Below are 23827 nucleotides of genomic sequence, written 5' to 3' on the forward strand. Positions count from 1 at the left end.
AAAGCACCAACATTCAAACAAGAAGTCAACCGTGGTTAAAAAAACTCATTCAGGACGATAGGCATAAGTTATTTGTACTTTGCAGTTAACATTTTATCCACATACTTCCCAGTTGCTGCAAAATGTTCTCGTATTTCATCTTGACTTGTCATGTTTGTTCTGTATAAATATGGATGAGATATAACAAAGAACATCCAGCATACCTGGATGTTTCTCACTGAAAAACATTGAGAACATTGTTCATCTGAAGAAAAGTAACCCCACAGCATGATGCTGCCACCACCATGATTTACTGTGACTATGGTTTTCTCTTTGTGAGGCTCTTTGTTGTTGTTTTTTCTTCTGGAAGCCTTTTAGCAAAAAATACAATATGGGTGCCACGCGTATAAAGCAAAGTGAAAGATAGGCTACATGTATTAGAACGTTTTATAGTTTCAGCCTCAAACATGTTTTGAGATGTTTCGCTTATTTATTGTGTTATGATCGCATCATGTACATCACTTTGAATTGCCTTGGTGCTGAAATATGCTGTGCAAATAAACTTGCCTTGAATATAAATAAATGAAATGCCTTAACTAACCTTCCTAACATGCAAATCTATTTTCAGTGATATTAAACTGTGCTGGATTTTATGATATCCTCCTGTTCAGTGTTTGTGTTGAATTACAGATGTGCAGAAACTCACACAACTAAAGGTTTGATATTGTTTTAAACACTCTTAACAAAAGGAGCTAAAAGACATAGCAAAAACCCGTGTTTGGCAAATGCATGTAAATTCACAAATCGTCCACCAGATGTCAGCGAACAATTTGTGAAAGTCATTGTATGTCTTGAATCAGTATACAGGCAAAACTACCATGTTTATATTTTTTAAACAGTCAGGCATATATTGTGTTGGGTAAATTAAGGCTTGCCAAACTTTTTTTTTTCCCTACAAATTTTGAAATCAAGCATCAGAACCCATTCCATGGGCTGCACATTATGCTGAGCAACATTAGTCAATACGTAAAATGATGTTAGTTAGTTTTAGTCTCCATTTTATAATTTGTCATAAACTAATTTAACAAATTCTTAACCAAAACGGCCCCTCAACTGTAAACTGAAGGTTCACTACTCTTACAGCTGAAGGGTGGGTTTAGTTAAGAACCTGTTAAATTAGTTTATGACAAACTATAAAATAGAGACTAATGTTACTCAGCGTAATGTGCAGTGCATATGATGGGTACTGGTGTTTGTTTTAAAAATTTGTTGCAAAAAATGTTTCCTGTTCTCAATAAGAAATGAATGTGCACAATAGAACTGATGAACATCATAAGGACCAAAGGTTTGTGGAGTGACATTTATCTTTTAAATGCACCAATGCCTGCTTTTAGGAAAAAGTCATTGGAACGTCAAGGGCCCACAGAGGGGCTCCATCCGTCTTCCAGACCAATCTGACCAACTTCCATATCTGCTCTAAAGAAAATGTTTCCACTGAGTGATGGTCAGGGTGCTCAGGGTGATGTGCAGACATAGTTTTACATCACAGTTTTGCATGAATGCCAAGAAGTTTGATTTTGGTCTCATCTGACCAGAGCAACTTCTTCCACATGTTTGCTGTCTCCCTTGAATCAATCAATCAATCCGTCCGTCCATCATTTTACATGCTTATCCCTAGTAGGGTCACCAGGGGTGCCGGTGTCTAACTCCAGTGGTCAAGGGGTAAGAGGGAGGTACACTCATACAGGTCGCTAATCCATCACAAGTCCTCCTCCCCAAATGGTTTGTTGCAAACAGGACATCTATAGGTTTGAGCCATACGGGTACAGGTGTACAAAATCCAGCATCTAGCCATGCAAAATTATGTGTCAAATATTGGGATTGAGGCTCTTTTTCCTCAGATCAATGGCAGCAAGCAGTGGTGCGGCGATGGGAGTTATCTCGTTTCAGAAAATCTATAATTCCAAGATTCCTTCAGCAGACTTATGAATAAGCCAGGGTCAGGACTTATTTCTACAGCAATAGATTTAGGAATAGAAATATTGGATATGCAAACAATATCATATATATTTCAGGTCCAGGACTTGTAGTAAAAGTACCAGTCCACCTTAGGGGAGATGGTCTTTCTGATTCAGGAAGATGTCCTCTCCCATGGGTCAGTCCCTGCAGATTAGACTGACTTCCATTAGTGGCTCCTCTTTCTTAATATAATGTCACAATTTCCCAGAGCGAAACTCTGCCATTTCCTGCTAAAACTGAAAGGAGGTTATCACAATGCATTGTGGGATTAATAGTTCTCATACCAGCCTCCTTGCTCCTTGTAGTTCCTTCCTGGCTGGAGGCTCAACACTGTCTAGTTCAAAAGAGTTGAAGTTTTCTAGAACTTTGTGCTAAACAGCCGATTCTTCTCTGTTGCCAGTTTTACTCAGGCATTGAGGACTGGTCATAAATGCTCACTCAAAGGCTCAGTTTAGCAGGGAAAAGGCAAAGATTTCACAGTAAGAACCTGCTTTATACAGTACAATGATCAGTCAACAAAATCACAATGACTAGTTAGTTCATATGATGACATGACCTGTTCCTGTCCCAATTAGATCATTATTGAAGCATTGTGTTGTCAGTTCAGATGTATTTTATCACACTCTGTGTATGTGTCTTTATTAGACTTGGTCCTAGTACTGATCTACCGGTGAGTGCTAATGCCAACTGCTGTATCACAATATCTCATGCTGATACTGTCACTAATGACAAGTATTCACACCCTCTGCAGATCCTTTAAAAATATGTCTTTACCAGCTTAACAGCAGGTCAACATCGTGTGAAATCCTTCGTATTGAAACTGTAATGTCCTTCAAGGTCGTTTGTGTGTACAGAAGAGTCTATACATTTATACATAGATATATGAATCAGTCGGAAACACAAATGCTCTGTTCTATGAGTCTTTATTTGTTTTTTTTTTGTTGTTTTTTTATAGAGAACATTTAAAATGGTTCATACCCTCACAATAACTGACGTCAATTCTCTGCTTTATAACACTGACACAGAAACAGGGAACATGTTAACAAGTACACAAACACACATCCACAAACTTGGCCAATCTACAGTGTTATAACCCCCCCGCCCCACCCACCCCCACAAAAAAAAAGGTTAAACAAAAGCATGAATCCCTAAGAACACACAGCCAAGGCCTGTCCCACTTTACAAAACGGTGCAGTCGCAAAGGAACAGCCACATCTACAAAAGTAACTAAAATGATCACACATTCTATAGTAATGGAAGTGCTTGTACTTCTGGAAGTTTTATACTATTTTTTTATTTTTATTTTTTAAAGGATTTCAACGTCAGTGTCTAGAAAATCACCAGTAAAAATAGCTCATCTCTGTAAAAATGTGCTAGCAGGACAACCCTTGGCTGTGGAGTTTTTGTTGTTTTTTTTTTTTGTTTTGTCACAGACTATTCTTTATTTTTAGAATCGTTATTAGTTTCGAAACCATTTTCAACTTCGATACAACAACAAATAACACTGTTTTTTTTTTTTCTTTTTTGTCTGGATACAAATATGTACAGAAACTCTTTCCACTTATGTCAAAATAATGCCCTGCACTCTGATGCATTATCTAGAGATGACTGCCGAGCTTCAGATCCCTTCACAGAAACTGTCCGTGCAGTTTGTGGTACCTGAATCGACAGAATGAGATCACAGTTTCTTCAGAGAGACAAAAGCTTTGAGTTTTCCCCTGTTACTCAGAGTGCTCTCTGTCTGCAGCGGACAGAAGACGACACGCTTTATTCCACAGAGTAAAACCGTTAACCCACCCCCACCCGTTTCCCCCTGAAAGTCAGACATCTGGATCAGGACCGAGGATTTTCAGCAGTAATTGAATGGGTGTAAACATACCATATGTTGACATGAGTGGAGGGAGAAAGGCACACATGATAAGACCACACATATCTGAGAACTACGGCTGGGGAGGTGGGAAAAAATGGGGGTTTCTTTTGGTTTTGTTATATTTTGGACAGCCTGATGAAAAAGTGCCACTCAGTTTTTTCTCTCTCTCTCTCTCTGTCTCTCCTTATATATCTCCCCTTCACACTCACATTTGGATTTTGGTGTTGACTGAATTCCCTGAAAAGTGTCGTCACATCAAATAAAATTGAGAGAGGGGGAAAAGTGGGGGGAAAAAAACGGAGCCCCGTCTTGTTAAATGCTCTTTTTCCGATCAGAACAATAAAACTGACTCCATCACTCGGTACTTCTATGTAAATAGGAAAACATACAGTGCGTGGGTGCAGGACCGACCGTGGGCTGAGTTCGCTTTCTTAGCTGACTTTTTCCTCTTTTTTAAATTTTTTTTTTTTCTTAAAATGCTCTGCTTTCATGGCCTCAGTGTTCTTCATTTACATATCTCAGTAGACAATTTCATCAAGCAGTTTAAAAGGGGTCATGCCATATCAAATAGGTTAGGAGAATATTCACAGTCTTAACACTCTCGGGGTAGAATTCTTGTGCATTTCAAGAGGAAAAAATACACTACTTTGTTAACCAAATGCATCCAAGCAATCTTTCTTGAGGAAAGACGCAAAGAAGACCCGGGAGGAGGTAAAGAGGGGCTGGAGCGACCGGGTGGGGGGTGGGAGCGGGGGTTGGGAGGAGGGCTAAAAAGTCAGGAAAAGCTTTAACATTCTCTTGAGTGACGTCCACATATTTATGCAACAAACGCCTCCTCCGACAACAAAAGGGGAGGCTGTGCAGCCCGGCAAATCAATTTTCCACTCCCACGCGCTCGTCTCATTTCACACGAGGCCTTGATCCAGCCGCTGCTATCGCCTCTAGCCTCAGCTGACTGCTCGACCTGTGGCTATGCTCCGCTCTGCCGCAGGTCACCTGAGAACCAAGCAACTCCTTTCCCGTCACTCTCTCTTTTTGGTTTCCCAGAATTTGAAAAAAAGAAAATCCTTTAATTTCATAAAACTCAGGGGGTAGAGCGCGCGACCCATTTATGGAGACCTTTAGCTCTCGCGGCCGTTACAGATTCGAGTCTCGGCCTGTTGCCGCATGTCTTCTCTCACAACGCGCTTTTCCCGTCTGACCGCTGTTAAATAAAGGCCTCCAGAACATAAAAAGTAATAATAATAATTTCATGAAACTCTTCAGAGAAAACACAGGAAATGTCCTGATCTCAGATCTGTCCGACTTCAACTGCTGGCATCTTCGACGAGTTACTCAGAAAGTGCACATTCTACGCTGGCTAAGAGCACATTTACAACATGCCTTGGACATCAGAGCTACACATGGGAATAGTTTCACCCCAAAGGCAGGTCACACTAACGTCTCCTACTGGTTTGTCTGAACACGAAAGAGCTCGGAGCGAGCAGGCCTTCACCATGAACAACACACAAAGAAGAAGAATATTCAGAAACTGCACAACGTCGCTGAACACAATGTGCAGAACATTATTCAGAGGCATCGTCTTTTTTTTTTTTTTTTCCACTATACATGAACTCACACTGACACTTAGGATTCAGGTTCAGCCGTAAACATGCAGCTGATGTTTAGCACACCTTCGGGCCAAAGACGAGACAGGTGGACGAAAAGAAGAAGAAGAAGAAGAAAAAAAAAACCGAGACGGGGGGGAAGGAAACTGACGGGATCCAAAAGTACTGTTCCACTACCATCAACGACTTCAGCTTGACTGAATGTTTAAAGCCACAGTTGAGCAGGTCTAAGTGATATTAAAGAAGGAGCAACCGCCTCCTCACCATGACGCACCCTTAACGTCTCGCCTGAACAGCTTCTGATAATACAAGAGAAGAAGAAGAAGTCAACAATTACACTGGAAAAATATATGTATGTTTATATTCATATATATAGCATCTTTAAAATCTATTTGTACAGAATGTATATATAGTGTACTTATGGCCATCTTGGCAGAGAAATAAAGGCATTTTGAAACAATCCGCGTTCTCTCTCGATGCCGTGGTCGTCCCGGGCAACCAGACATTCTTACATTGCAGAGATGCAGAGAATCAGGAAAAAAGTAAGCTCTCCTTTTTCTTTTTTTTGCTCTTTTTCTTTTCTTTTTAATCAGTGGCACTTTGTGCATCGAGAAAAAAAAAAATTAAAATCTAGAGTAAGGCTACAAGGGTGTGTATGTTTTGAAGCTAGTCAAAGATATTAAGGACCTTATCGTATCCTCAAGGGTTTGGATATGTCGCAGTGTATTTTAGGAATCATCATGCATCCAGGCTGAAACACGGTCCGGAAAATAGCTCTGTGTGGAACAGTTTTACGGACGATCAGAGAATAATTCGCCAAGCAGCCTCGGCGCATCGTAGAGGTTCTGGGTGAGCCAGTGCTGGCCGCTACAAAGAGCTTGGGAGAGGTACAAAAAATACTTTTTTTTTTTTCTTTTTAAGCTTTTTTTTTCTTTTCTTCACCTGACAGAAAGCAAATTAAAACACAGAAATGTGACAGTAACAGAGAAGTGAGTGCTTCTGTTCGGTTTACAATCAGCTGCTGGTTTGTCTAAGTACACGCCTAAGCAATCAAACAGTACTGGTATTGATGTCGTTTCTTTATTTAAGTATTAGCAGTGGATTTTTTTTTTTTCAAAATCTTTTTTTTTTTCTTAACTACTCAGACTCAACCGTCACAACACGCACATAAATAAGAAACAAAATAAATACACATCAGTCGACTTCTTTCTCATTAAATAAATAATAAATACATAATTTTTCGTTTTCTTTTTTCCCTCTCGCCCGTGGGGGGTTTTGTAGCAGCAACAGAAAAAAGCACAAACAAAACGGAGGAAAACAAGAAAAAAAAAGAAAAAAAACCCCAAAAAGATCATTTTCTTGTAAAATTATCAAAAGAATTTTGATTCCTTATAAAACATCTGCACGTAAAAAGTAAAAAAAATAAATAAATAAATAAATAAAAAATACGCCTCGTCTGTCGTTATAGATTCTTAAGACATCTGCAGATCGGTTATCAGTAAAGTTGCATTTTTTTTTTTGTTGGTTTGTTTTACAAAACAAAGTTATTAATAAATAGATTGCTTTAAATAAATAAACCTCAATAACATAAAGGGCAATAAGTTACAATTCAAAAGTTCACAAGTTTAAATAATTCATATATAACAATAATTATCGTACCACAAAACTATTCATTGAAATGAAGTGCAATTTCTATGTTAATAAATACTATTGATATGACTAACCGAAGCTGAGATGTGTGCACACTACTCCTATCATCATTCCAGAAAAAAAAACAGAGAGGGTTTGGTCTGCTGAGTATCCAGGCTGCTCTGAGATCTGCCTCACCGCTGCAGACACACACATTCAGGTGAGCATGTCTCTCATTTCGCTGGGCTGTGTGTGAGAAGTGTGTGTGTGTGCACGTGTAGGCGTGAGTGGTTGTGGATCACACAGCTGGTGAGCGCCCCCCCCCTCCTCCCCTCCCAGCCAATGCTACAGGACAGCGGCGAAAGTCCCGTCGTCCGGAAGCAGATCCCGCCTCCTCGTTCCGGCGTTCCGGCCCCGTTGGAAGCAGACTCAGCAGGTAAACATACGGCACGTCGAAGCCCCTTGGATCTAGTTCCTACAAACATTATTCCTGCTTTTCCAAACACTCTGACTTGAAGGTTTCCTCCTCTGAATCTCAGAAGCAGCATGATGTGGATTTTGGTCGCTTTTTCTTCAACAGAGGTGCTCCCTGGGTTGATTTTATTTGAAAATTTGCCGTTTATTTAAGTAACCTGAATTCCCTTTTTGCTTTTGAATCATATTTAAATATATCGTCGAGCATTTCAGCATCTCTCCAACTCCCTCCCATCCTCGCTGCGTCCAGCTCTCCAGCTTCAGCAGCCGTTTCAGACTCCCTCCTGTGCCGTTCGTCGAGCCTCACACTTTGATGCCCTTCACAGCCTTGTTGATACTCTCCAGTAAGGCCTTGTTTTCCGGGCTCTGGAAGCACTCCTTGTTGGTGTACATGTCGGTCAGGGTGCTGACGTAGTTGTCAAAGTTCTGCTCGGTGATTGGCTCCTGCTGCCATGCAAGATAGATTGTGATAAGTGAGATAAATAGCAAGTGAGATAAGTGGAACGGTATGTGCATTTCTACTCACCGTAAAATTGCACAAATTTAAAATACAAAAAGAATTCAGCTTAATGGAAACATGCCAATTTTGAAGAAAACCCTCATATTTTTCGATAAAAGGTTTTTGAGTTACAATAAAGTGGTTTTTCAATCATATCAAAATAGGCATATTTTGATAGTGTTGCAATGGAAACACTTTTTTTCACACCACATGAGTCATGTGATCACTAGCCGGATGTTACTACTGGTGAAAACGCCGAAGAAGACAACAGGAAGTAGTAGGAGGGCGATGGTTTGCTTTTGTTTTTTCCGGACCATGTGCAGCTGGCTCCACCAGATTTCTAGTGGCATCACAGAGTTCATAAAAAGTTGTGTGTCATTCCAACGCGCTGAATCCATAGCTCTTCTGTAAAATCGGCAACTATGATTTCCCCAAAATGCCGCATGCATTTTCAAGTAGGCGGGGCTTTTTGTTCCAACGCCTGAATAAGACGCAGACTGTCTATCAGACGGTGACGGCTGATAGACGGTGGGGGCCATCATCTATCAGCTGTTCATATAACTGCTCACACTCATGATTTTTAATGACTTATCCATGAACAAGCTTATTTACTTGTGATTTTGATATAATTTCTTACTTAATGGTAAACACAGCAATTGAAAAGTTGTGTTTCTTCGGCATTAGCAAAATCTAGACAAAGATTTGTGCACATCTGTAATGGAAACACAGCCTGTGACGTGAGAAGCCTCACCATGTGCGGCAGGCGGATGTTAGCCAGGCTGCGGATGAGGGCCCGGCTCAGACCGGACAGCTCCATGAAGAGGGCCTCGTTCTGCTCTTCGATCATCTTGTTCTCGTGCTCAATGCTCTTTAGGTTTTTTTCCATGGAAGAGATCTGCAACACAAAGTGACATTTTCAAATGACAAAACCTTTGTCATTTGAAAGTTGTTTTTATCGGAGACCCTGTTCACACCGGAGTAATGGCCACACAGTTCAGATCCAGCCTGGGCCGCGGCAAGCGTAAATATATGGAGAGAAAATCGTCGTATATATTTGTGCACACGTAAATACTTGATTTGTAAACTGAGGGGGTTTTCACACCTGACAGTCTGGTAGACTCGGTTTGATTGGAGACCAAAATTACATTGGTTCCATTTTCAGCTGCTGTGGTTCACTTTCACACAGCTGTATGTCAAACCAAACCCTTTGAAAAACCTGTACTCCCTCCCTCTCCTGTGGTGGCGCTGCACCAAGAACCACTAAAAGAAATAAGACAAAAACCTCAGAAGAAGACATAAGCACAACTTCCTTCTTCATAAAATGATGGAGAGGCATGAGATTTTAACGGTTGTAGGATTTCTCTTTTTTCATTGGTGTACGACTAAGAGACTTTTCTGCCCCTAGAACTGCTTGCATGTTTGGTTTGGTTGTATTTACCCTGAATGCCCTGTTCTATAGGCTGCTACCTGCTTTTGGAATGGTCTCTGGTCTACTTGGCCTCCACATATGCATTCAAACCGCACCAGACTGCAGTTATTATGTGAATGTCTAATAAAATTCAAACACCTTGATATATTTTATATCTTCTGCCAGCTAATGTAAAACGAATAGCTATTTATTTAAATAAAGGGATTAAATAATCCCTTTATTTAAAGGGATTAAATAGTTAGCAGTCTTGCTAGCTAACTAGCAAGACTGTTTAAAAATCTTGCTAGCTAACTTCCTCGCTAACTAGCTAAAAACGATGTGCTGTCACAACTCTGGCCTAATTGATTCAATTCTAATGCAGTATGGGTGAGGAGCTTTTCTTTTTTTCAGATTTTTTGGACCGTGGTTCTAAATGCCATGATGTATTGTTAATAACTTGTCAATGACATCAAGAATAAGACGTGGCTGGGTTAAAATCATTTATGTCTATGCACTGACACTGAGCTATGTGAATGAATACAAGTTTTGTTCTTCTTCACTTCATTCACAGCACCTCTCTTAAGCATCATTATTACACTCTTTAAAACTTTTGTAGCAAATAACTCCACCAAAAATGCCGCTCATATACAGTTTAGCCATGATAATGTCTAACAGAGAACTGCCTATGTCTTGTTTGTTACTCAGGTCAAAGGTCAAATGGTGATGTGGCTGCATGTTGGGGTATTTTTGCCGGTAAAGAGGGTAACTCAGGACATGTTTTATTGTGCCAGGGGTGAGTGGTTGGATTTTGTGAGTTTTGTTTTTGTCTGGATCAGCTGGAATGGATGTCAGCATCAAGGTAAAACGTGGTCTGACAAATCTGCAGCGTTTGGCTCATTATGGCAACACAAAACAATGTGAATGTCTGTAAACTTAAGGAATTTGAAAGGACAGACTCCGGTTGTCAGTTGTGGATGTGTTGGACGGTGAGGCTGTTACACACACTTCTACTTTTGTGCTGAACATTAGAGATGGATGACAACTACTTTAAATTTTAGCTATCATCAGTTATATTGTTTTGGTAATTATTGTTTTAAAAGATAAAGTAAGCCATGAAAAACAAATATGTCACACACAAAAAAAAAAATCTAACTACCCATTATGAAATAAGTGACTTCAGTACACTGGGTACATTAACACTAATACCTCTAAGCAGCACAAAATCAGCATTCAAACATATATTGATATATATTCTCCACTTGTGAGAACAAGTGGAAAAATGGTTCAAGCATCAAAAGTAACAATCCAAGTAATACTGTCACTTCTCTTGTGTTTGTAAACATCATTGTCTCCTGCCACGAATGTCCCAGGTAACGCTAAACTCCTCCACATTCTGGTTACTGAATTAATGTTAGCGCCATGTACTGTAAATAATCTCCCACTCATCTTAACATTTACAGTCATATCCAATAAATTAGAATATGGGTTCCGATGAGGCTCGGTTGTCAGATTTTGAAAACAGCTTAGGCAGGTATTAAGCATATTTTTCATGAGATTCCTCTCATTTTGCCTAATGACATTTAACCCTGCAGGTCATCCCTGAAATTATGATGCATAGAATCACAAATCTAAATCTAAACTGTGTTACAGAGAGTGAACACAATAAAAACACGCTTTATCTGCAGCATTGCTCATTAAAATGGCACATTACTGATGTATTAAAATGAAAAATGAGAGGTACACTTAATTATATTGTATTAGCCATTAGGTAATACATCCCAAGTACACCTAAGTACTTTTACTTTTAATACTTTTAGTATTTTTAAAAGCCAGTACTTTCTTACTTTTACTTAAGTAAAAATGTTAAAGTGGTACTTTTCCTTTTACTAAAGTACATTGTTTGAGTACTTTCTCCACAACTGAATAATGTACAGTATTGTTCCATATTTGAACGCAGACAGACATGTACACTGCAAAAACACAAATTCCTCCAAGTATTTTTTAGCCTATTTTCTACTGCAAATATCTTAGTACACTTGAAACAAGACAAAAGTAACTTACATGTAACTTTTAAGCAAGATATAGGAGCTTGTTTAGAGTCAATAATTCCTTAATATTAATCTTCTATTGGCAGATTATTTCATTTATAACATGGCGCAAAAATGTTTGGTTATGAGTGAAATAATTTACCAACGGAACAAGTCATTTATAAAATACATTTTTTAGGAATTGTTGACTTAAAACAAGTTCCTATATCTTGCAGAAATTTTACTTGTAAGTTAGTTTTGTCTTATTTTCAAGTGCACTAAGATATTTGCATGAGAACCTCAGCCAAAAATACTTGGTAATATTTTGTGTTGTTGAAGTGTCTGATTGTTTTTGTTAACCCAAAGTTACTCTGAAATAAATAATAGCTTTTAATCAGAAACAATTTTGAATTCTCTTGCTACTGTGCCTTGAGTTTCAATGCTCATATTTGCTGCTTTTCTTTTAAATTTAAATATACTGATGGGTCTATTTCAACATGCATATAAGATTACCTACAAATGATGTTATGCATTATATATGCAGAACCCACCTGCAGTACAGTGACACCCACCTGAGTTTGCAGGTTGACCATGTCGGCCTCCATTTCGTTGTTGGACTCGTTGAGGTCGTTTATCTCTCTGTTGAGCTGCTTGATCTCCTCATCGTTGTCCAGAACTAAAACAGAAGCGCAAACATGTCAGTGAAAGAGGAAAACCTGGATATAAGCAGCCTTCTCCCATCAATTCACTCAACTACAAACGTAGATATTGTACACTATATAACAGTGGTACCCAACCACCGGTCCATGGACAATTTGGTGCTGGGCCGTGCAAGAAGTAATTAAATATTTCCGTTTTATGTATTATTTGACTCTGGATGATCTTTTATTTTGAAAATCCTTTAACTGGATTCTCTCGGTTACGTCTTGCGCCCCAACATTGAGCCCACAAGCAGCAGAATGAGTTAGAAACAAATCAGATTCTTTGGAAAGTTTCTTTGCAAGGGGAAAAGGCCCAGAGAAGAGACAGGAGAATGGATTTATCCTGGCAGGTGATTCCCACGTTCCAAGCTCTGCATGATATGGAGACCGGCTCGTTAATGAGGCAATGAAGCTTCAAACTGATTCGCCATGTAGAGACCAGGCACCCTGTGCATAAGCAACACTTCGGGTGTCATTGTCTCTCATCACTCCCAGATGGAACCGTCTCGTTGCAGAGAAACGAGCTCAGGGCTCCCATTGGTCGTTATCATGAGTTAACATTTTCACAAAAGTAAAATGTTCGTTTTTGTGGCGCATCTGTATCTTATTTTGAAGGGATATGTAAACGTTACCATAGCGACCAGAGTCAGAGAGCGTTAGGGCAGTGGTCGAGACGAGATGAGAGGAGTTTGTGAGTTTTAGGTCTGGTTCACACGGCACGATTTAAGGATTGTGGGCCGATTACATATAGTAATAAACATTTCCACATATGACTTCCGATGTCCACCGGATTCTCAGTTGCCATGTCAACTGTTTGGGATTGCTCTCCGTTCTTACGTCACCGCGCTTTCTGATTGGCTACCTGTCACATTCAACAGGCTGCGTTCTCGCTCCCAGTCAGGGAAAATCCCACAGGCTACGATAATCAGGCCAAGACAACGTTGAATATGCCTGATTTCAGATCGGGCATATTCAACACACCACCAAGTAACAGAGCACACACTGCAGGACGTTGTAGGATGATTGTCATAAAGGGAAAATCGGGGCAAAAAACAACAAACAAACAAACAAAAAAAGGCTTTAGCGGGTACACCAACATGCAGAAGCATTATCTGACCATTATCTCCCCTGGGCCGCAGCAAAATTGCCAAGTCTTGACCGGTCCGCGGTAATAAAAAGGTTGGGGACCACTGGCATATAATGTTTTGTTCTGTGGTTTTCTCAGTAACCCCTCCTTTGTAACATAAAGGCATTAGGGTGTTAAGTCCAAACATCATACCATCAGTGGCTCTGAACTTGGTGCTCATATATTCCTCGGAGGGGAACTTGGCCTTCTTCTTGGCGTACAAGGCTCTAGGACATCCTGAGAGGCTGGAGAGAGACAGACAGGGTCGTTAGCTGACCTATCAAGTAATAAAGACACCTGTCTACTTTCTATACTTGGCTTAAAACTTTCCTTTTTCATAAAGCTTATAGTTAGACTTGCGTAGGTTATCCTGAGATAGCTCTAGAGTTATGCTGATGTAGGCTTGGGCTACTGGAGGACAACTGACCACCTTTTCTCACTTTCTTCTTCTACTCCTCTCCAATTTGCATTATTTACTGTTATTTCAACTGTTAACTTTATGTTTTCTTTCAGGTATTTTTTTTTCCTCCATGGAAGCTACACCTGGTCTGGGACTCCGTTTGGCTGCGATTCCTTCCTGAAGGAGAACATCAACCATGAACTAATTGTTCTCCCTCTTCTGTCATTAACTTTTTACTTTCATGAACATCAAAAATAGTCCTACATCAGTTCTTCTGTTTCTTTGTGTGTATCTGTCCTCTCTGTCTTTTCAAACCTCCAGTTGGGTCGTGGCAGATGGCTGGTTGAACTGAGCCACGTTCTGCTGGAGGTTTCGCTGTTAAAGGGAGGTTTTCCTCTCCACTGTTGCCACGCTCATGCTCGGTATCAGGGATTGCTGTAAAGATGCAGCCTGCTGGATTGAAACCGTTTTAAAACTCACTTGAGAAATAAACTGAACTTGACGTTTGATAACTATGATCAGTTGGAATTTATATATGAGTGAATTGAAAATAAATTTTTAGGTTACGTTTGCTGTGAATTGACACTACGGAAATAAAACAATTTGAACTGAATTTCAAATTGTATTCAGTATGAATTTTGCTCACTTCTTTTTCAAAAATGTATTTTTGCTAATATTAAGATTTTGTTCTATTAATTTAACCAATTAATCAATTAGAACCAAAACTAAAGGTATGCTAAATGTAAAAATCTATTATTTTAACCCTAACATTCTTTGTTTAATAATACAGGTTGTTTTTTTTTCCAACCCACTTCTTGATTGCTTTAATATATTAGATATTAGTCACTTTAGAAATCTTTTGGTGTTAAAGACCTAACCCAGTGCAGTGAGTCAATTCCTGTTGTGTTAAATCAACCCAGGCATGGAACAACCCCTACTGGATCCAGAAATGTTTAAGCAATATGATCCAAATTGGGTTTCTTACCTTTTCAGTTTAAAAGGGCAGTAATATGTATTTTCCAGGCACATAGTGCAATTTTATAGCACAATCAAGTAACTATGTTAACTTCAGTTGTTAAAGAAGTGTTATATATATATATATATATATATATATATATCAAATATGACTTAAAAGAAATTTGACTTTGTAATTTAACATCTTGAAACTGGGTCTCTGTCTCTTTAAAAACTCCTGCTCTTTCTGAAACTCCACCTTCATGAAGTCATCACAACATGGCTCCTCTATTAACTCTTTAACAACGTTTTTACCAGCGTTGCACTGAGAAGTGGAGCTCAGCAGATTAGCAGTTTCACCAGGTCTTTGCTAATTGCTGCTGGCTAGTCTGAAGGAGCTGAGTGGGGGAGTCATGGAGGAGGGCTGCTCTGTGAGGCAGAAGCTTGCCGAGGAGGAGCTGCGCCTCGAAGGCGGTGCTACGTCCACCCAGGCGTTTCCCACAGCTGAATGGTTGCGATAGAAATTAACAAATTTCTTAAGCATGCATGAAAGAATCAAAGCAACACTCCAAATATGTTTTTGATTATAAGTAAAGCTCAAAAAAAGTTGATATTACACAACACTGCCCCTTTAAGAGAGTCCAGCTAGAGAAACAAAGCTAAGCTCAAGTCGTACCATGAAACAGCTCGGCTCGTCTGTGTGCACCTCACCTGCGATGTGTGAGGAAGCTGCCGTTGGCGTGTCCGGAGCCGTCACAGCCGGGGGTGGGGCAGGTGGGGCCCTCTGTCTTGAAGGCCTTCCAGTTGAAGGGCATCCCGTTCAGCAGGCCCTCCTTCTGCCTGCGGGCGGCCAGCGGGCAGCCGTAGGCGCTGCGGTGCGTGGCGTACTTGCCGCTGATGTGGCCCAGGCTGTCGCAGCCCGGCACGGGGCATCTGCTGGGAGGGACGGAAAGACGTCGGACAGAGAGAGAAGAAGAAGAAGTGTTTAGGAGATTAGTACTCAAAAATACTCTACAAAAGTTATTTTGGGGGATTATTTAACAGATATGCACTTTCAATTTTTTAGGTAATTTTTTTTTTTTTATGTATTCTTGCTGTAGTATTATTACTAGTACATGTTATCAGGTTTAATGTTTTATGTGGAAATGCAACATGTATCCTCCATGCACTGTGCTCTACATCACTCTAAGAGTCAGTGTTTGCAGCTGGAGTGCTTCAGCAGTGAAGGCGATTACTGTTTGGTTCAACTAAAGGCCAAGGTCAGCACCTCCACATTAAGACTCACAGTGACTGTCCTCTCTGTGCTTCTCTGTCTCTCTGTCCTTTATTGCATTTTACTCTTTACCGTCAGTCATGCTAAAAGCAGACGTTATGGCTTTCTGAGCGGTACGAACTTTAAAAGCTCCGAGTCCTCCTGGTTGTCCTTGGTAGGAGTTTTAATTCCACTTTTCTTGGCACGCGGGCACCCAGAGAGACTGAAAACAGAAAGTATGGAGTTGATAACAGAGGGTTGAAAACGTTACGGTAAGGTGACTGTTGCATAAAGGGACAGAACATGAGAAGGAAGGATATTCTTTAAAAAAAAAAAATAGAGGTCCAACCAACCGAAAAAGAAAATCAAATCAAAAACGCCTGAAAGGTGAGGAAATGTGGATGTGGTTCCTGTCTAACTCTACCATGAGCTGTAACTAGGCCTCTCTGACTGACTGACTGACTGACTGACTGACTGGTTGTGTGTTTTGTTGAAGGAGCTCTTTGCTCGGTGTGTTGGTTACCTTCGGTGAGAGGCGTAGTTTCCTGTGATGTGACCAGAACCGTCGCATCCTGGCGTGGGGCATCTGGGGACGGGAAGAGTTTCATATTTAGCGTTTAGAAAGGAACGCCAAACCTTCCCTAAAGGTGACAGAACCCAGCCGAGGCAGCGAGAGAAGATGGCTCGTTACTGCACCCTGCAAACGTGTTTCGGATTTTTATCACTTCGCAGTCACTAATTTTGAAGTCATTTATTGAGATCTTGTGATAGACGAACACAAAGTGGAAGTAAAAGAATCCATATGTTGAGAAAAAGGCTAGAACCACCTTTTGGGTTGTGTCTCTACCACATTGGCTCATCTAGAGACTGACATTTTTTTCTCCACTTTTCTTTGGAAGATAACTCAAATTCAGTCAGATCGAATGGAAAGCCTTTGTGAATAACAAAGCAGTAACAAGTCTTGCTACCAATTCTCAATTGGATTTTGTCGCAGACTTTGACTAGGCTGTTAGAACACACGAAAGTGCTTCATCTTAAAACGGGGCTGTCAAACTCATGTTCATCTCGGGCCATATCAAGATCGTGAATGACCTCAAAGGGCCGGTGGTGGCAGAACGTAATGATAAAAGTACCTGTTAGCAAACTGTTAAAAAATATTAATAATCAAATATATCTGCATTCAATTAGCACTTCTTAATTAAATCACTCTGAAGTGCTTTCCACATTGATGTACATACAAATTGATTTGATTTAGTTGATAAAATAATATCCAAGCAACTTTTATCTTGAAGATCCTCCAGTGTAGCAGACAAAGCAAAAGCCTCCCCACAGCATAATACTCCCATCACTATGTTTGTCTGAGAGGAAGGTGTTATTTTAACATCACCATTATGCAGTAAAATAACAATCCCAACAAAGCACACTGAAGTTGGTGACGTAACATGTCATAATGTGAAACTGTGAAAGAGTGTGAAAACATTTGTGTTTTACTCTTATCACATATCCCAAACGTGTTGGAGTGACCTTGAATTTCACTTTCTCCACTGCGACTGAAACTGCACGTTCATTGAGACTCAAGGACATTATCTGCTATTACAATAACTCTGACAATGGTAATTATGCAGTATAAAGAAAACGTCTGCAAACTCTGTACTAGCGCTGCACCGATTGCAGTTTTCTGGCTGATTGCCAATTATCGATATTCAGTATTTGCCCAATGCTGATTTTTTTTGTCTGAAATGTTTCTAAATATAGCAAGAAAGTCACCGAGTTTGCCACTCTGGGGTGAATACTGTTAATTGCAAACATGCAGACAGGACCCGGTGGGCGGGGCCAGCAGTAAACCTCTCTCACAGCAGAGCGGAGTGGTTGATTTTTAGACCTTTGCCAAGGTAGATAGGGTCGGTGGATAAGATCTGCTTCATATGTTAGTGTCAGCCCTTCACTGATCTGCCAGAATTAAGGAAATCTGGGCCAATTTATCAAAACAACCCTACTCGATACCAAATATTACTAATTTTCTGTCGGAATTTCTGTGTGAATCCTTCGTTTTGATAAAAAAAGCAAAAAGAGCAACATGTTTCTTTCTAAATACATAAAATATTTTCCCAAAACCTCTGACTAATGTTTTATTTAATCAATTATTTCATTTTTTTGTTTGTGTTTTTCTTTTTTCTTGCTACATTTACTTATCTTGGAAGAATTGTATTACTGTATTTCCTATCCCTAAAATATGTCTTTCTTCATCTTGCTTAAATTTAACCTTCAATTGTCTCACAACTGATTCTCTACACATTATATCATATCTGTTGTTCTTTAATGCAAAACCTGTTTGTTTTGTGCATCTTTGCTCAATAAAGATAAAAAATTGAATTAATTAAATCATTTTAAAAAATTAATTCAGGCATTTTTGATGCTACTTTTATTTTGTACTCATTCGTATGAGCTGAGTGATGTTAAAGCGAGCAGAGACCAATCTGCAGAAAGAAGCACAACGACAGACGCAGCAGCAGAGACAGCAGCTGAGCTAACGTCAGCAGAGTGCAGCGCTGGACGGTGTCAGTAGCAGTGCGCCGAAACGACAGTGAAAAACGAAGGTGAAGAGCAGACATACTTGAGTTCAGGAGTGTGGGCCGCCATGAGGGACCGAAGGCTCTTATCAGCGAGAGGACACCCAGACAGACTGAGAGAAGAGAGGAGAAAGAGCGAAGGAGAGGACGAGGAAAGCGAGAGGGGAGAAAGACGTGAGTGAAGGGAAATCCAGAAGGCAAGGCTTTCCAAGGTCATTTAGGAGTAAGAGGGCAGACAGAGAGAAGTAAATCACTGATAAGTATTAAAGTCATTGACAGTCTTTGCTTTAGGACTCACTCTAGCAGGTCAGATCAGATCAAATGTTTGTTTTGGTCTTTTGTTGGACTCAGAGTCTCAGCAGAGCTAAACGTGTCACATTAGCGCTGACAGAGCAGGAGCCGCACACGTTGGGCTAACGGGCTTCAGACTGAACGTACCTGCGGTGGGATGCGTAGTTCCCTGTTATGTGGCCGCTGCCATCGCAGCCGGGTGTGGGGCACCTACAGAGAGAAGAACAGAAGTGCAAGGAGGAGAAAAGGGAGGCAGAGACCAAGAGTTAGAACAGACGAGCACAAGAAGAAGAAGAAGAAGAAAGCACAGATTCCTGATGGAGACGAAGAAGCTGCCCTTAATGCATGTAAACCTCACAGTTTTTATCAAGTAATAACCAAAATAAGGTAGATAAATGACTTCTATTAGACAAATTTGTTGATTTGTTAGACAAAAAAAGGAAAAAATAAATGTGTGTGGTGGTTTGTGTGAAACTATCTATTAAAATTAGTGGAGCACCGATACATTAGCTGGCCGATAAATCAGCCCCGATTTCCTTGGCAATCGGCTGATACTTCCATGCAAAATCGATCTGACCCACCAATCCAATCCACCTCTCTGATCTACATCCACAAACATATGAAAATCAGCCACTGTCCCCGTTTGCTCTGCCATGAGAGAGGACTGAGCGACAGCTAAGTCGGCCCACTGCTGTTGCCAACCTTGTTGCTCTGCTTTTCAGACCAAAAAAATCGACATCGGCCAAAATCAAAATCAGCACGTCAGGCTTTTTAAAGATCGTTGATCTGCCAGAAAACTTCAATTGGTGCATCTCTGATTAAAATAATAAAAACTGTAATCATGTATATTAGTTTGAAACATAATGTGCATTTCTATCGACTCGTGAAAATTGTCTTTATATTTTAATAGAGGATTTTGTTTCTGTCAGCTGTTGCTTTGAGTCGTCATAACTAGCATAGCCTCGGTGCTAATGCTTTAGTCAGACTTGCTAGCAAGCTGAGCTCCTTTCCCTCTAGAGCGGCCAATGAAAGGCACATGCAGCTTATCAGGTTAGACATCTTTTTACAATTTGAGTTTTATTCCTTATTTGTAAAACAAAGTTTCTGACTCTTTTCAACAGGGAGAAAAAAACTTAACGGCTTCCTGAAATAAACAGTGAAGGTGTTTGTTTGGCATGATTCTACTGCCGTACGGCACTTAGCAGAGGTGTCTGCTTTGATAGAGGAGATCCTCTGCATCCATAAAAGTGGTTTGTGCTTATTACTGGCAGCAGCTGTGAATCAGTCGTGGCAATTTAGTGCCAATCGACCAGAGCTCGAAGGTTCTAAATGTATGTATGCGATTATGGATTGAGAGATAATACATTTTTGCTGTTATCCTATTTCTCGTGAGCCTCTAATTTTGTGAGAGCGCGGCTTCATTTTCAACTATCTCTACTCAGAAACGTAGAGTAGAAGTTTGGGGGATTAAATTGCGTAAGTGATGTTAAAGGAAAAAGTTTCATAAACGCAGATGTTATAAGTTGAAACAGCATGAAGCCACCGAAAGCGAATTTTAATTGAGTTGTGCACAGATGCTCAAATCATACTCAAAATGAAAGTTGCCTCAAACACAAAAAGCTTTGAGTTTGAGTTGAACCACTCTTTGGAGTGTTAGGATGTCATACAAAATAACAAGCCTGTCGAACTGTTAGTGTAACGGTTACTCACGAGAGCAGCTCTTTCTTGCTGTCCTTGGGCTGAAACTTGACTTTGAAGCTCGGGGTCGTGACCTCTCCAGGGTACTTCCTGTCCTCCACACAGTCCTGCATCATGTCACAGTCCTCTGGGTCAGATGAGACGTACGACTGACCTGTGTGTTCCATCTAAAAAAAGACATACCAGGAACAGATACGATATATTAACTCAATCTCTGATGATTGTCTCCATGAATCACTTTGCTTGGCTGTAAACAAGCAAAAAAAAAGAAAACACGAAAAAGAGAAACTTTGCAAAACTCCAAACACACACGACCCCCTTTTATTCTTTTGTAGACTCAATTTTCCAAATGCAAAGTGTCCTCATAAAAAATTAACATCCAAGGCCCTTTACATTTCTTTTGAAAAAGTTCAAAGCGGTGAAAATTAGCATATGCCAAATCCTGGATGGTGCAATGCACCTGACACACCACCTCTGCTACGCAGTGCAATGTTTTAACCTCGTGGTAACTCTTGCATTTCACTGAAATAAATGAATAATAGAAAGAGGAGAACCGGGACAGGAAATAAGAAAAGGCGATTAGACAAAGAAAGTGATGTAAACAAGAAGTTTTCATTCCAAAGGCTTGAGGCTCTGTTTCGTCTATTGTTATTTATGCCGCAATAGCTCCTCTGTGACTAATGCAGCAGGAAACGCAGTGTAATTGAAAGCGGCCGTTTAATTGCACTGACCTCGTCTGTTTCCTCCTCCCTCTGGCGATTGGGTTTGGTGAAATCCAGAGGTCCCTCCCAGTCTTCCTGCTTGTACGTATGAAGGTTCGGGGACGTCATTCCACTGTTTCCGCTGTGATGGAACGAAGAGGAGGAGGACGAAGACGGATCCGGGGAGCGGACCCCGGGGCTGGTGCCAGACACGCTGCCCTCCCGTTTTATAGGCTTCTTCATGCTCAGGTCCAGCGTGCCGTTCTCATCCACCTCAATGTCCATTTCCTGAGTGGGAAGCAGAGAAGCACAGCTGAATGAACAAACGAGTCAAACCAAATACAAATACCTTTTATATTTTTACAATTCATAGCATTTTATATTTTATTTTATCTACAACTACTACTCAGTGGTAGTTGTTATTGTGTCTTGTCTCTATGCTGTAACTGCAAAGTAATTTCCCTGCTGGGATGAATAAAGTACTTCTATTCTATTATAAAACAGTCAGACTTTTTTTTTTACTTATGTGCTGTAGGGCAATATTTACCTGTTATTATTAGAAAGCCCAGCAAAAACTGGCAGGTGACCAGATCGCATGGACCTGTCATAGTAAAATATTCTAGGAAGAGACAGTCTAAGTTATAGTCATGGCACATTAATAAGTGATTTAAATGTCTAACCCATAACTGAAAATCAGAGCTTTTTCCAATCAAAACAGTGAAAAAGAAAGAAATATTTTATGATGTAGTAGTGCACTTCTAAATTTTTATGTGTGTAAAAAGGAAAATTTAAAAGTCATTCAGCTATTATCTGTGTCATAAAATATTAGATGAAACATGCTGTAGCTCTTGTAGCTGGTCTTCATCTACACACGTTTCTGTTCAACAGCCTGGAGGATTTCACTGCATTTGTAGATTTTCAGTGATGCAGGGAGACATCTGTGCAGCGTTGAGCTCTGTTACTGTAGTCATTTCACAGCTAAGATGGTTCCATTTTAAATTTATCCAGAGAGTATGAAAAAATATTCTATATTTAAGTTGTTCATTATAGTTCTTTAGGAGGAATCAGAAGATAATCAGTAATGCCAGGCATGCTTCACAATATCTGGGGTCTATGATTGTGTGATTGATATTATATATAATGTCTCAATACAACCCACCTTAAAAATGACTTTTATGTTTATTCAAGTATAAAAAATGTTGCTCTACACATCTCAGGTTACTGAAAAAGATGTATTTTTAAGTATTTTTATCAGGCTAAACACCCGACTAACTAGCTGTTTAGGAGAAATAATGTCTTTGTTTGGGTCCTCTGTCTTTAGCTCAAAAACATTTGAAGAATAGTAATATAAAAGTGCTTCAGTATTGCTTTACAGAATAATTTAATTAATACGAACAATAAAAAACTCTGCATGTTAGGACGCATAATCAGCAGCGTGATATTTAGCTTAACTCAGCACTGTGGCTAATTAGCTGAAGCTAACTAAAAACATTTCCTGTTGCCTCAGAGGTGGTATTTGCTTATGAATACACAAGCAAATATTATACTGTATTATGGTTGTTTAAGTCCATAAATCAGTTACATTGTTCAGCAAAAGGCCTTATTTAGACATTTTACATGGCCTAGCTAAAAAAAAAATCCTTTTGTACGGAGGAGCATTAGGGCCATCAAAAAAAGAATCCCGACTTCTCCGAATTCAAGCTTTTTTTCTTGGAATTCTGAGAAAACAAATGAAAATTCTGACTTTAAATTTCACAATTCAGAGAAAAATAATAATGATAAAAATATATACTTAAATGTTTGCTTTTTTATTTTTTTATTTTTAGAACTTACACTTTTATTATTTTTACAGAGCAATTCTACAGCCATACATCAGTGGTACATATCACAAGTGTTGACAATGTGAAGTTTTCCATAAAATCTTAGCATGATATCTTATGACCTCAGCATCACATTTGTAGACTCATCACCATACAACCCTAAAATAAGGATACACTTTGGCTGGGATAGCTAAACACCATATGCCAAAAGACAAACTTGTTGGACTTATTTATATCAACAGAGCTTCTGCTGGCCCCCAGCTCAGGCTAAAAGGGGTTTCTTGAAGTCTTAATGAGTAGTTTATCTAAATCTTTGCTTTTGTGGCCGTAATCCTCTTCCTATCCTTTTGGGACGTATTAGCTAAACATGCTACTAATGTCAGCTCACCATTTTAAAATACAGCTAAATAAATAAAATAAAAAATGGTTAGTAAAATGATATATTCATCAGTCTTAGCTTTTGTGTCTGTACATCTTCTCTAAATGTTGTCTTCCAACCTGCTACTAAAGAAGCACTTATTTAGTCCTAAAGCAGTGTTATGCACTTTGTCGTATCGATTCCACAGCTTAAGAATGCCAACTCGGCTATCCGAGGTATTCCGGTGCCAGGAGCGCTGACATAGTGCTTGAAAACTCCACACTTCATTTTAGCGCTGGCAGGTGAACAGAAGCACAGGGGTGAACCGGGTTGTGTTTTCATGTAAAATGCTGCTCATATAGCCTGGTCAAAATCTAAAAATATCAAAGCCTTGTGAGAGGAAGGAAGCTAGCTGGAGCAGTTCCCAGAGACGTCCCGGGTTGA

At 39.8% G+C, this 23827-nt stretch overlaps 1 protein-coding gene across 3 annotated transcripts in view; it reads right to left on the bottom strand.

Moving 5' to 3' along the window:
* Positions 1 to 2904: 2904 nt before the first annotated feature.
* Positions 2905 to 23827, bottom strand: part of myt1b (myelin transcription factor 1b) — a 146301-nt gene continuing 125378 nt past the window's right edge. For 2 of the 3 annotated variants that reach the window (XM_032569543.1, XM_032569554.1), the window contains exons 13-23: positions 21236 to 21493; positions 20517 to 20671; positions 18954 to 19016; positions 18560 to 18628; positions 16469 to 16531; positions 16088 to 16168; positions 15405 to 15629; positions 13493 to 13584; positions 12085 to 12188; positions 8829 to 8972; positions 2905 to 8025 (exon numbers count right to left, since the gene is read on the bottom strand). In XM_032569543.1, coding sequence (XP_032425434.1) covers positions 7882 to 8025; positions 8829 to 8972; positions 12085 to 12188; positions 13493 to 13584; positions 15405 to 15629; positions 16088 to 16168; positions 16469 to 16531; positions 18560 to 18628; positions 18954 to 19016; positions 20517 to 20671; positions 21236 to 21493 — 1398 coding nt within the window. In that variant the 3' untranslated portion in view covers positions 2905 to 7881. The remainder of the gene's footprint in view (positions 8026 to 8828; positions 8973 to 12084; positions 12189 to 13492; positions 13585 to 15404; positions 15630 to 16087; positions 16169 to 16468; positions 16532 to 18559; positions 18629 to 18953; positions 19017 to 20516; positions 20672 to 21235; positions 21494 to 23827) is intronic. The other variant, XM_032569535.1, reaches the window with a different exon arrangement.

Source organism: Xiphophorus hellerii, chromosome 1 (assembly GCF_003331165.1).
Source record: "Xiphophorus hellerii strain 12219 chromosome 1, Xiphophorus_hellerii-4.1, whole genome shotgun sequence".
Lineage (NCBI taxonomy): Eukaryota > Metazoa > Chordata > Actinopteri > Cyprinodontiformes > Poeciliidae > Xiphophorus > Xiphophorus hellerii.